Source organism: Pogona vitticeps, chromosome 4 (genome assembly GCF_051106095.1).
Source record: "Pogona vitticeps strain Pit_001003342236 chromosome 4, PviZW2.1, whole genome shotgun sequence".
Classification (NCBI taxonomy): domain Eukaryota; kingdom Metazoa; phylum Chordata; class Lepidosauria; order Squamata; family Agamidae; genus Pogona; species Pogona vitticeps.
The window spans coordinates 181,265,543-181,278,116 of NC_135786.1; the positions used below are offsets into that span (position 1 = coordinate 181,265,543).

Here is a 12,574-nt window from a genome sequence, read left to right on the forward strand (position 1 = left end):
TCTAGACCAAAGGTCTACTCTGGGCAGCATTACAAGTTTAAAAACAGTTAAAACCAATAAACATACTGTACACTATAAATCCAAGATGGTAAGATCTGAACTTAAGGTACAGCAGGTGGGAAAGCCTGCCTAAAGAGCCAGGTCTTGAGTTTACTTCTGAAGACACCCAGAGAGGGAGCCAGGCAGATCTCTACAGGCAAGTTGTTCCAGAGGCGAGGGGCCACTGCCGTGAAGGCCCAGTTCCTTGTTTTTTTCTTTCTGGACCTCTCTCGGCATTAGGCCCCTCAGCCACCCTGCCTGACTGGAATGAGTGACTCTGGCAGAAGTGGGTGGGAGGAGGTGCTCTGCCGGATATCGAGGTCCTAAAGCATTTAGGGCTTTATATGTAATTGTAAGAACTTTGAAATAAACACAGAAATGAATGGGCAGCCAATGCAAGGTGGCCAGCATGTTGGCACCTTTTCACTCCAGTAAGAAGTGTGGCCGCCGCATTTTGTACCATCTGAAGTTTCTGCATCAGTCTCAAAGGCAGCCCCATGTAGAATGCATTACAGTAATCTAATCTTGAGACTACGAGTGCATGGACCTAAGTGGTGAGCACCCCCACATCAAGATAGGGACGCAGCTGGGCAATCCGCTGAAGGTGGAAATGTGCGGAACAGACCAATGAGGGACAACACCTAAGTATCCATGGTGAGCGCCGGGCCCAGATGTACACCCAAGCTGCGAACCTCACTCTTGGTGGTAAGAGTCACCTCCCCAAAAGAAAGGGTGTTTCCCAGACCACTGATGTCTGGGGCACCCACCCGAAGGACCCCTGTCTTGCCAGGATTCAGCCTCAGTCCATTCACCTGCATCCACTGCTGAACATCCCCAGGCAGCGCTCAAGGGACGAAACAGCATCCAATGCTGTTGGAAAAAATATGTAGAGCTGAGTATCATCAGCGTACTGATGACGCGAAGCCCTGCATCCCCTGATGATCCCTTCCAGCGGCCTCATATAGATATTAAACAGCACTGGAGAGATAATCGAGCCCTGCAGAACCCTATAATTGAGGCTTCATGGGACCGAGAAACTCTCTCCAATCTGCACTCTCTGGGGACAGTCCTCCAAGAAGGAACGGAGCCAGGCAAGAGCCAGGCCACCAATTCCCAACTCGAAGAGCCTCCCCAGGAGAATATCGTGGTCAACAGTATCAAAGGCGGCTGAGATATCGAGGAGGACCAGCAGAGACATTTTGCCCCTGTCAGCCTCCCTCAGCAGGTCATCGAACAGGGTGACCAATGCTGTTTCCATGCCATGGTGCGGCCTGAAGCCTGACTGAAATGGATCCAAGGCATTAGTTTCATCCAGAAGAGACTGCAGAGCCTATTAATCTCCCTCAGCTAACTACATCTAGCAATTGAGAAGTGGGGAGCTGGGGTAACTTGATATGCCAGCTGCAAGTGTTTCTCTCTCACTACTGTGTTGAGGCCAAGATATCCAGTTTATTCTCCTGGTCAAGAATTTGAAACTCTAAGAGCTCAGTAGTTTTTCATGTTTTGCACTTAAAGGGTATCTGTGTTGTCAGTTTCAGAATGTTCAGAACCCTTAAATGACCCTAAGCTAACAGATTGATCAAAGCTTTACGGGAATTCTGATATAGGCCCCATGCCACTATAGAAAATGAATATTCTCACTCCACCATTGCCAGAATCCCTAGATTTATTTTTGATGGATATTGGGGGGGGGGGGGGGGAGAGAATGGCTGCAAGGTTTCAGGGGAAAAGCAGTTGGCAACCTATCAATCCACTGCTTCTCTGCAGAGAAGCACCAATTTTCCTCAACGTTTAGAAACAGAGTCATGTTTGTCACAATGACTTGCAATTCCATGTTAAAATTCTTAGTTTTCTGCGTCTTAGGAAATACTCCACACACATTTCTCTCCCTCACACACACAAATATATGTGGTTCACAGAAGACCACAGGCAAGACCTTGAGTATACAGGTCATCAGAGCCCATCTAAGAGAGACAGAGAAACAGAGAGAGACAGAGAGGGAGAGGAGTATACTGAGCAAAATATGTATGACAAAAGAGATTCTGGCAGCAGGGTATATGAAAAGGACAATTGGTAAAATGTAATTATCATGTCTCTTGTATAGTTTATCCTAATACCTGGCTCCATTAACACAGAGATATTGGCCTGTTTACGTTCATGGAATGGGGCTTTCTCACTCACCCTTTCACTTTACAGTCCTCTGCAGCTTCTAAACACAAGGTTTATGGGGTCAAACTAAATGGTAAGGAGAATATATATTCCCTGTGATTAACACATTTCCCTCCAGTGATATGAGTGCCTCAAAGATGTGTGCCTCAGCAATCAGAACTACAAAATAAGCTTGTGTTTACTTTCTAACAACCAATCATAAAATGAAATGTAACTAAATGCAAGATATACCTCTGAGGAGAAACATATTCTATGCAAAGCATTCCATATGCAGCCTAGTGTTATCTTGCATTTTGTTTCTATTTGAGATTTCTAGTCTTTCATCAATGATAAAGGGATGCTCCTTCTCCTCTGCAGTCTGTGTCAAATGTATCTTATTTCTTGAAGGACCACCACTTTTAAATAACATACTAATATTTATTTATTTATTTATTTATTTATTTATTTATTTATTTATTTATTTATTTAATATCCCGCCTATCTGAATCACATAGGACCACTCTAGGCGGCTTACAACAACAACAATTTACAATAAAATTAATACGATTTTAAGATAGAGGAAAGGCAAGAACGAAGTTTCTAGTTTCTAGTTTGACTTTCAGCATAGACCTTTGGGAATGCTGCTGGAGATATTGCAGGGAGCTGCAGATGGACAGTAGAACCCTGCCCCCTCCCACCATGTAAAACTGTAAAGCAACTTGGGATCCATGTCAATATTGAATATGCTTTTTTCTTACATTATCAGAAATCTTACAGTTCATGAAAACTATGAAATATCCTTCCAGCTCCAGCCTCTTTAATAGAAAGATTCTAAAAACTGATAATTGGCATGAGGGAAACAAACAAAGTTCCTGAAATGACTTTTGCCCAGTGGAGTTACTCATATGCTAAACATTTCAATAATGCACATTTTAATGCATTAAATTGATATAATCTTATCCTTGAAAAGCCTGTGAACATTGTATCCTTAACTTAAATTAAGGTAAATATCAATTTAAATATGTTATGATTTTCCCTAGCTATGGCCAGGTCTTCCAGAATTTTCTGACACAAATACAGATACAAGTAGTTCCTGTCAGTTATTGTTCAGCAAAACTGTGATGCAAAGCACCTTGGGATGCATGGCATGAAGGCGATATACAAGTGTTGTTACAATATGTTGTTGTTGAAATGGCACCTGAATACTACAAGGCGGCTAAGACACAAAAAGACAAAAGAAATAAATAAGTAAATAAATAAACAAATAAAATAATTGGAAGTTGATTTATGGTGTTTTAAAATAGATTTATTCATATAAATCGTATATTTTTCTTTAAGTTATTATATTATTATGAAGGAACAGCATCTGCTGAGAGGCAGTGCAAAACCAAGTTGCCAAAATATTTAACAAAGCTGATCGTTTTCAGTATCATCAGGATTTAACTAATAGCTCTCTGAGTCCTTAAATGCTGTGTAGTCCAGTTCCTTTTGTAATATAAAGTTTCTGAATGGAATGGTTACACATGAGAAGAAAGTAGCAGAGGTATCATTAGCTCTAGTGACTCCACTCAGTTCCACTACACAGCATTGCTGGTAGAATGCGCATTTTGTGTTATCTTGCATTTTGTTTCTATTTGAGACTCCCAGTCCTTCACTAATGATAAAGGAATGCTGCTACTCCTTTGCAATCTGTGTCGAATATATCTGCTGGATATCTCAGTGGTTTAGGTATCCGGCTGTGGAATCAGAGATTGGAAATCTGATTCCCCACTATGTCTCTTTGACAGAGAATGAACTCAATGATCCAGAAAGTCCCTTCCAGCTCTGCAGTTCTAAGATTAATAATAATAATAACAATACTTATTGGCCTAATATATGATGGAATGTGATACAACCAAGTCTTTTTGAGGGCTCTGACTCAGGTGGACTAAAACATGTTTTAATTTGACTGGACTGTGTCTACAATAGGTAAATAGAAGCAGTTTGTAAATGGAAAAGTTATCTTCTCAATAAATTATGCATAATTCGTTTAGTTAAGCAATTTGTTTTGCTATGCACTTTACACTTGAATACTGATCCCAAACTTGTTGAGTGCAAGAAAAGCAAGTTCCTTACCTTTAACTTTGGTTCCTGAAGCAGTCATCTGTAAACTGACATCTGTGGGTCTTACTGCACAGACATTCTGAAATCTTCCATAGCTGGACTATAGCATGTTGCTGGGATCTCCACATACCTCACTGTGTGTGACCACAGCTATTCCCTCCAATTTGCTTCAGTTCTTAGTCTATCATTTTTAGTCTACCACAGTCTAAACCACAGCAATGAAGCAAGCCATCCAGATAAAGGGAGGAGTTTGGGTGGTGCGAGTTCACAAATGATCACTTGAAGAACTAGTTACACATAAGCAACCTGTTCTTCTTCATGGTCTCTGTGATTCATATCTGTAGAAGATTAGCAAGCCCACTTGTTAATGTTAGGTGGGTAGATGTCATATAAAAGAGATGACAGCAGGGTTTGGTCAAAGATGCATCTTTATGAGATCTAGTAAAGAATTAATAATGTTGAACAAATTTAAAGGGTTGTAACCATGTGATAGCATGACATATGTCTGGCAATGGAACAGCACTCATAAAAGCCACCTTACAGACGCAGCTCTTGTAGAGTGACTTCTTTCAGTTCTGGTTGTTGGCAGAATGCTGACTCATAAGCCAAAGTAGTTACCATTACAACCTATTTATATAATGTTCATGGAGATAAAAGGTGATCTTTCTTAAGCTCTCCACAGTACACAAACACTCAGGGTGATCTACAGCAGTGGTCCTCAACCTTGGGCCTCCAGATGTTTTTGGACCAACTCCCAGAAATCCTGGCCAGAACAGGTGGTGGTGTAGGCTTCTGGGAGTTGTAGTCCAAGAACATCTGGAGGCCCAAGGTTGGGGACCACTGATCTACAGAAGGCAGCCATCTTGGAAATACAAACGTCTAGAGCTCTCCTTAAGCTTTCTGCTCAGAAAGAAAGATCCCAGCTAGGACTGGAACAGCAACAGGACATTTAGGTGGAGCTTGACTTCAAAGCTTTCTAATTTAGGCCTTTCTCCCAGTTGTATCACATTCAGGTATTTGTAAGGTGATTATAATGATATAAGTTATGTAGAACTCTTAGAATGTAAAACTATGGTATTTGTACTCAAGAAAATCTAAAAATCCCATTCTTACTGGCAAGGTAAGCAATGAGATGCAAAGTTATCATCTATGAATGTGATAACCTGAACAGGATAGAGTGGTGACTTTTTCTCATCCACCTTCAAACCCAAACACCTGTGGAGGATTGATTTAAAGCTGTGATCTTGACGATGCAATACCAATCTGTTGTCTCTACATAGGTACTGTACATCATTATGCCTTACATGTGGAGATGTGTTCCTATCACATCCACCCATTTTGTAAATATCCAGAGTGTGGTGGAAAGACAGAAGCAAAGGACTTTGGCTTGGAAATATCATTGTTCAATGGCAAAACAAGGGAATATGGTTGGGCTCAAAAGCATAAGAAATATGTTGGCATGGCAATGCATGTGTTGACAATTCTGAGGTCTAAATCTAGCCATAATTTATCATATCTGGAGCACTGAAGTATCTTTGTAGTAGTCTGATGAGGGGAGACAGGTTTTATACTTCTTTTATCCAAGAAGGTAATCTCTTCTTGTTGTGGAGGAGAAATAGGAAATACACAGAATACGTTCCATGGTAGAAGAAGGTTGAATTTGACAGAATAACCTCACTGAATAATTGTCAGTATTCAATGATCCATGATGATGGTTTGTCATTGATGGAGATGGTGACACAGCTTGCCCCTGAAGCCCTTTTCTATGTGAGATGCCAAAATCAATGACAGTCAAATTTAGTGTTTATTGAAAGTGATATACAGTGGGGTCTTGACTTGCGAACGGCCTGAGTTGCGTACTTTTTGAGTTGCGTACTTCTCCGTCCGCAAAAATCCATTTTGACTTGCGAACGGAGAATTGACGTACGAACCAAAAAGTGTGGGGGGGGGGAGGGGCCGGAGAGGCGGGGAAAGCGGGAAATTCAAACTGCTGTCGTTCGTCAACAGCGAGAGCCGAGAGAGCCAGGCGCTCGCACCGAGCGCCGGCTATAGAGAGACCATGGGGCGCTCCTCCTACCGGGCGGGCTACAGTACTGCCGGGTGCTGCGCTTGCCGCCGCCACCGCTCCTGCCCCCGCTGCCGCCTTCTTCCGAGGGCCACCCTGCTGCCAGACCCTCGGGCTCGCCGGGGTCCTGGGCCACTCGTTGAAGGAAGGAAGGAGGCGTGTTGGGAGACGAGGCATGGCTGACCTGCTCCGCAGGACTCTCTCCAAGCTGCGGGGCAGGCACTCGCAGCGCGGGGCCGCCTCCTCCGAGGAAGCCAGAGATGGAGCGGGAGGCGCCCTTCGAAAAAAAACCCCGTGGAGCCTCCACTTCCAAGGCAACGGGGCGGCTACGGGGGTAGCGCCGTGGGCGCTGCTGGACGGCCAGCTGGCTGCTGGGGAGGAGCCGGGAGCGAGGCGGGAGGTCGCCGCTTGGCCCACGCGAGGAAGGGCGGCAATCCTGCCTGGCGAAAGGGTGCCTGGAGGAGCCAGCCCTTGCCCTCCTAGGAGTGGTGAGGAAGGGTCCCCACAGCATCCGCCCAGCCCCCGGGGCTTCGGGTGCCTCCGCCGGCCGAGCTCTGTTCCTCCACCTCCTTTGCCCCGAGAGGCACAGGATTGGGATCTGCTGCCCTGGAGCAAGGAGGCGGGAACGAAGACGAGAGCCTGCTGCCCAGCTGGGGCTGCCAAGGGGCGTCCGGGGTGCACGAAGAGGCTCCGGGAAGGCCAGGAGGCAGCGCGGGCGCTGTCCCCGCCCCCTGCCCGCCTTCCTTCGGGGCTGCCGAGGGCCACGGGAGCGGGAGAGCACCGGCAGGCTCCGCAGCCAGCTCCAGGAGGCCAGCCCTAGCCCTAGCGCCGACGTCCGGGCTGCCCGCCAACCCGCCCCCTGCCTGCCTTCCTTCGGGGCTGTCGAGGGCCGCGGGAGCGGGAGCGGCTCGGCTTCCCTGTGCGAGGTTGCTCTCCAGTGCCTCCCCTTCTCCTCCCACCAAGGCCGCCGCCGGCGGGACATGTGGGCCCCTTCTGGGCCGAGCGGAGGGGCTCGCAGGTATGTAATGAATGCCCCGACTGACGGCACCTCTTCCCTTCCCTTCCTCAGCGTCCCGCGCCACTTCCCATTACGGATCAAATGGTTTTCAATGCATTTCTATGGGAAATGCAGAATTGACCTGCGAACTTTTTGACTTGCGAACCGCCTTCCAATACGGATTAAGTTCGCAAGTCAAGACCCCACTGTACTTCTTTTTTGCAGGATGGTGCCCTGTGTTTCCCTTGATGGCAAGATCTGTGAGTTACAGATGAAGCTTTTGAGGGAGGTTGTGAAAACTTGCATGACTTAGGACCCTGTTGCTGATGACGGGAATGACTTTGTCATTGCTGCCTATTCAAAGGGATTAGTAGGATGCTGTTTCACAGGTGGTTTGGAGGGAAAAGTTGCTTTTTCCCAGGGGATGGCCTAAGATGGACATTTCAGTTGTTTTCTTCCTTGTGGATCAAAGACAAGAGCATGTTCTCAAAAGAAAGGAAGACACTTTAAGTGGCTGTTGGGAATCTTGTCTCCAAAGCTGTACATGTCTTCAAAATGGGTTAAGGTGCCATAAATAAGCAAGAGAAAAAATTACTGTCAATGATTTCCTACTAACCAGTAAGGAATAGCTGCAGTTATGTGAAGTGTGTAAGGTCTATCCTGTCAAAATGCTATAGCTCAGCTATGAAAGGTTCAGGAATGTGCTGCTCAGGCTCTGGAACATCCACAGGTGTGAGTTACATAGATCACCAGAAAGAACTGCTACTATAGTGAAGGGCATGTGATGAACCTTGTCTGGCATTTTTGTTTTAATATTCTCAATTTTCCATGCTATATATGAGTGGGATACAGAGCCTTATATTGGAGAATGTCTGAGCATCCATGTAAAAATGAATACATTTGAAAAATGCATGTAAAAATTTATAAAGAGAAAACGTCCACTTTTCAAATGCATGCAGAACATCGCTTAAACACATATTGATCAATCCAACATACAAGTTTTAAAATTCATTAATTTGCACATTTGAAATAAATAAACAAAGAGATCTCATCTACTGAAACCACACATGTAAATATGACTTTGCTTGGACTAAATACAAGCGGTGGGAAGGGGGCCATCACTGAATGGAATTTTTATAGATCTGCATATTCACAACTATTATGCATTCTGTAACTACAGCCTGGAAGAGGCAGGGTGGGACCAGTCGAAGACAACACCCTCCAGATATGCTGAGTTGCAAAATCACCATATCCTGCAAATATAGCCATGTGAAGTAGGGAAGATGGAACATAGCCAATCCATCTGGAGGATGCCAGGTTAGGAAAGTCTAGTCCAAATCTTCAGTGAATATTTTAGGAATGGAAAGAAAAAAAAATTTTTTTGATCGTGTGGTATTTACTGAGGAAAAAATTAGAATTCATACACAAAAGGCCCTCTTATTACAAAATTTGGCAATAATTTTAAATTTATTTGTAGAGTTGTATTTACTGTTGTGTCCCACTGCACCTATGTTCAAGAGTATTTCTGTATCTGCATATGGGACTTCCCCATTGTCAAAGAGGCTGTAGATAACACAACTGAGCTCCAGTTCTGGTGGTTTGCATGACATGTCAAAAACCAAAGTCAACATTTGGTGGAGTGTTTTCACATAACCAAGTATAATGTGTTAAAGTGGCAAGAGATTAGTTCCAGTTATGTTTTATCTACAACTGTCATCTGTTTTCACACTATGAAAATGAGTAGGCATGAATCTTGGCTAGCATCCTCTCTATCGTTTCCTCTGGGACTACAGGCTACCCCTGTTCCCCATCTTCCTTGTAAACTATAAATGATATCTTCTGATCCTTCTTTGCCAAGAAAATGATGGTTGCTACTTGCTTAAGAAATGGAATCACAAAATGGATTAGATTGGACAGTGTTTAAGCTACAGCTGACAAGGATAAATCTACTATTTGACACCTCTTCCAGCACTGTTACAATCAGCTGAGTATGACTAAGGTAGGAGAAGAAGCCAGCAAGACAAAAAGTGAACTGTGAAAGTGCTTTTAGTTTTAAATCTCCTGTATGAGATGAGCGAAGAAGGAAGCAGTTACGGTCCTTCTGCAGCTTTGATTGTAACTTTTCATAATTAGGTCAGAATTGCAAATGGAAGATGCTGAGAGTTTTAAAAAACTGGCCAAAGCAGGAGTTTGTTTTTTTTTAATAAAAAATGCTTCTGTTCAGAAGACTGGTCACTGTCCATGACTGGAGAAAGAGGCAGCAGGGGCTGAAGAAGAAGCCATGGCAGGGTTCTTAAGACAGTATGAACAACCCTCATCAGTGGCTGTCAATGGGCCATTTAATGAATGATCACAGCATTTAAATGATGGACCTCTGCATTTCTAAAGGTCAATCTATACACTACATTCTAGTATGTAACTAGAATTAGCCAGTGTCCTATAGGAGTGCTCCTGTCTTACAGAAGTGATTTTGGCAGACCTTCATGATTGAGCGATCATGTTTGAAAATGAACTCTGTGCTTAATTCCTGATGATAAATTACAAAACAAAGCAAACTGATTTGCAAACTATGGGGAGTAAGAAAAGTTCCTCCTGTGCCAAACAGATATTTAATATTCTAATAACCTGCTATTTTTAATGTATTTTGCCCCTAAGATAGCTTTATATAAAAAAAGGGTGAAGGGCTGTAGTACTATGAAAAAAATACTCTTGGAAGCCCTGAAGAATCACTGGCAGTCATTATCAACAACAATAGGACAAGATGGTTTGACCCAGTATAAGACACTTTTAAAAAGTAACTTCCATTACTGTCTCCATAAAAGAGAAAATAATTCTGTAATTTCCCTGACTATTTTAGTTGCTTCCTTCCTTCCTCACATGGAAAAGAAAAAAATACATAAGAAGAAAGGCAGTTACCTGGAGAAGGACATGTCTCTGTACTAAGACAAGGCAACTCACTTTTCTTTCTGGAAATCTCAGGGAGAGAGTTCTCAGAAGTCCTGTTGCAGTGATATGCATACAAGAACTGTGTGAAAAGCTTTGTTCTTCTTTCTTCTACTTTTGTTAAAGGATTCAAGACATTTCTGACAGTGTTCTATGCGAGCACAGGCACACAGTTATTCACCTGTGTGACTTTGCAGAGACCACAAAGAAGAACCAAAATTTAATCCCAGTTGCTTGCTGCAGATACAATTAGTCAAAATTAAGAAGAAGGAAGAATGGCCCAAGGCTACTGCCTGCCTTTTCTCATGACACCAAGCTATGGTTTGGTCTTATGTCTTGAGACGCAATGTGAGTCCTGTTCCTGAAGGAGAATAGATTACAACTAATGCCCATATCAAAGAAATACTTTTGCTGTTCCTTGTTATTTATAACATTTTTCTTATACTTTGAGGACATACATGTGTTTCAGATGGAAAAGGGCTGCCAACATTCTAAAATGGATCATTGGCAATGAGAATGAGAAGTCTGAAGAGCTTAAAACGTACCTTTCTGTAAACGCTGTGCAGATTTAAAATGTATAATTTTTCTCTAATTGGACAGAAGAATAAAATAGAGGGCAGTTCGCAAAATGGTGAAGAAGAGTTTAACAGTGAATTGAATGCTTCTTGGTTAAGTGAAAAAACTAACACCTGACCCCACCTGATCTGTTTTTGTTCTCTTTGTGTTCTAAGATAAAAATAGTTTTAACTATTTATAGTACAGGGAAATACTGAAATAAATCAAACAAAGCATATTAGTCTTGGTATAGAAGTTTACAGTTTATTATCAAAGTTTTTCTCTTTGTATTTTGAAAATGTTATAATGTAATATAGCACAATAAGTGCATGCTGTTTTTTTAAAAAAAGAACAGTACAAACTGCAGTCCAGGTTATTGTGTTATTATGGTGACTGCAGTGTTATTTCCCTGATTTACCAGAAATTTTCTTCAGGTATTACTTATAAGTGAATGGTGCTAAATACCATTTCATTTTAATGATGTTTCTGCACATATTTTGGGATGGTAACCTGAAATGGTTCAGGTTATTTCTTGAAAATTTAATACCAGGGCCATAAACAAGGGAAGTCAATAACTAGCTGTAGGGTTGAAGGGACTTGACTTTGATTTTTTGACAATACCTCCCTCTGATTACACCATAATTCACTTCTGAGTGTCTGTAGTTTAAAAATTGTTTATGTTTCATGTCACAGGTTCCTCTTCCAGTCAATTAACATGTGCAGTTTTGGGAGGGCAGTCCATGTGCACTATACTATAGTTAAAAATGTTTGATTTAATCAAATCAACAACAATCAAACCCAAAAGTCTTTTGTCGCTAGTGTCCATTAGTAAGGACTGAGAGAAAGGACGGGGAAAAAGTGAAGACACCACTGAAAAAACAGAGTGAAAGCAGCAACTAAAATATCAGAATGGGATCCTTGCCAAACTTCATAATTATTTGTTTATCTTTCTTTTGCTTTTTTTAGAGTTGCATTTAAATTTGTGTTAGGCGGTTAGTACGGTGGTAGCATTTAAAAGCATAGGTCAGCTTTGTTGTGATATATTAGAAATGCAACAACATTTCATGTTATTTTTGTTATCTCAGTATGGTAAATTCATTTCCCTTGATTCATTTTACTGTATATTGTATAACCAAGACTTGTTTGCAGTTTCTTGTAAGAAAGATGCAAAATGTCTTTCCTCTTCTAACAATCTAATTTCATATTATTTCATATTATGTGGAACATAATGCACTTTATTTTACTATGCTATTGATGGGCACAATCCCATTGAAAGTCTGTCTGTGAAATGCCAATAAAAAGCAAAGTGGAAACCTTAGTAAATAATAGGAAGCAGACAGATGACCAAATTTTATATTGAATTGTATTATATATGATTCCTTAAATTACATTTAACTGTAATTTATTGTTGAGTCATTGCTATAATAATGATGCTTATACTCTTTATTCATTTGTTACTTTAAAACCAACTCCCACAAGCATTAAAAAGCATCCCTTTTTAAACTGTATTTTCTGGTGACTGTAAGAATTTCATATGCTAACTGGCATTGAAATTAAACATACAGAACAGTTAGCATATTCTCCAGCAGCATAAATCTTGCTTTAAAAAAAAAACCACAACATTCTGAAGCTTCAGTTTAAAGTTTTAAAAACTGTTTCTGTAACAGATGTTGATAAAGGGAAATGTTCTCACCTAAAATTGCAGTTGGCACAAATGGATCTGT

The 12,574-nt window shown here is 41.9% G+C and overlaps 1 protein-coding gene across 17 annotated transcripts in view; it reads right to left on the reverse strand.

Moving 5' to 3' along the window:
• Positions 1 to 12,574, reverse strand: part of PTPRM (protein tyrosine phosphatase receptor type M) — a 607,519-nt gene that overhangs the window by 117,312 nt on the left and 477,633 nt on the right. For 8 of the 17 annotated variants that reach the window (XM_072999591.2, XM_072999597.2, XM_072999599.2 and 5 more), the window contains one exon: positions 12,544 to 12,570. The exons of the other annotated variants lie outside the window; for them this stretch is intronic. In XM_072999591.2, the coding sequence (XP_072855692.1) occupies positions 12,544 to 12,570 (27 nt within the window). The remainder of the gene's footprint in view (positions 1 to 12,543; positions 12,571 to 12,574) is intronic. 17 annotated transcript variants of the gene reach the window in all.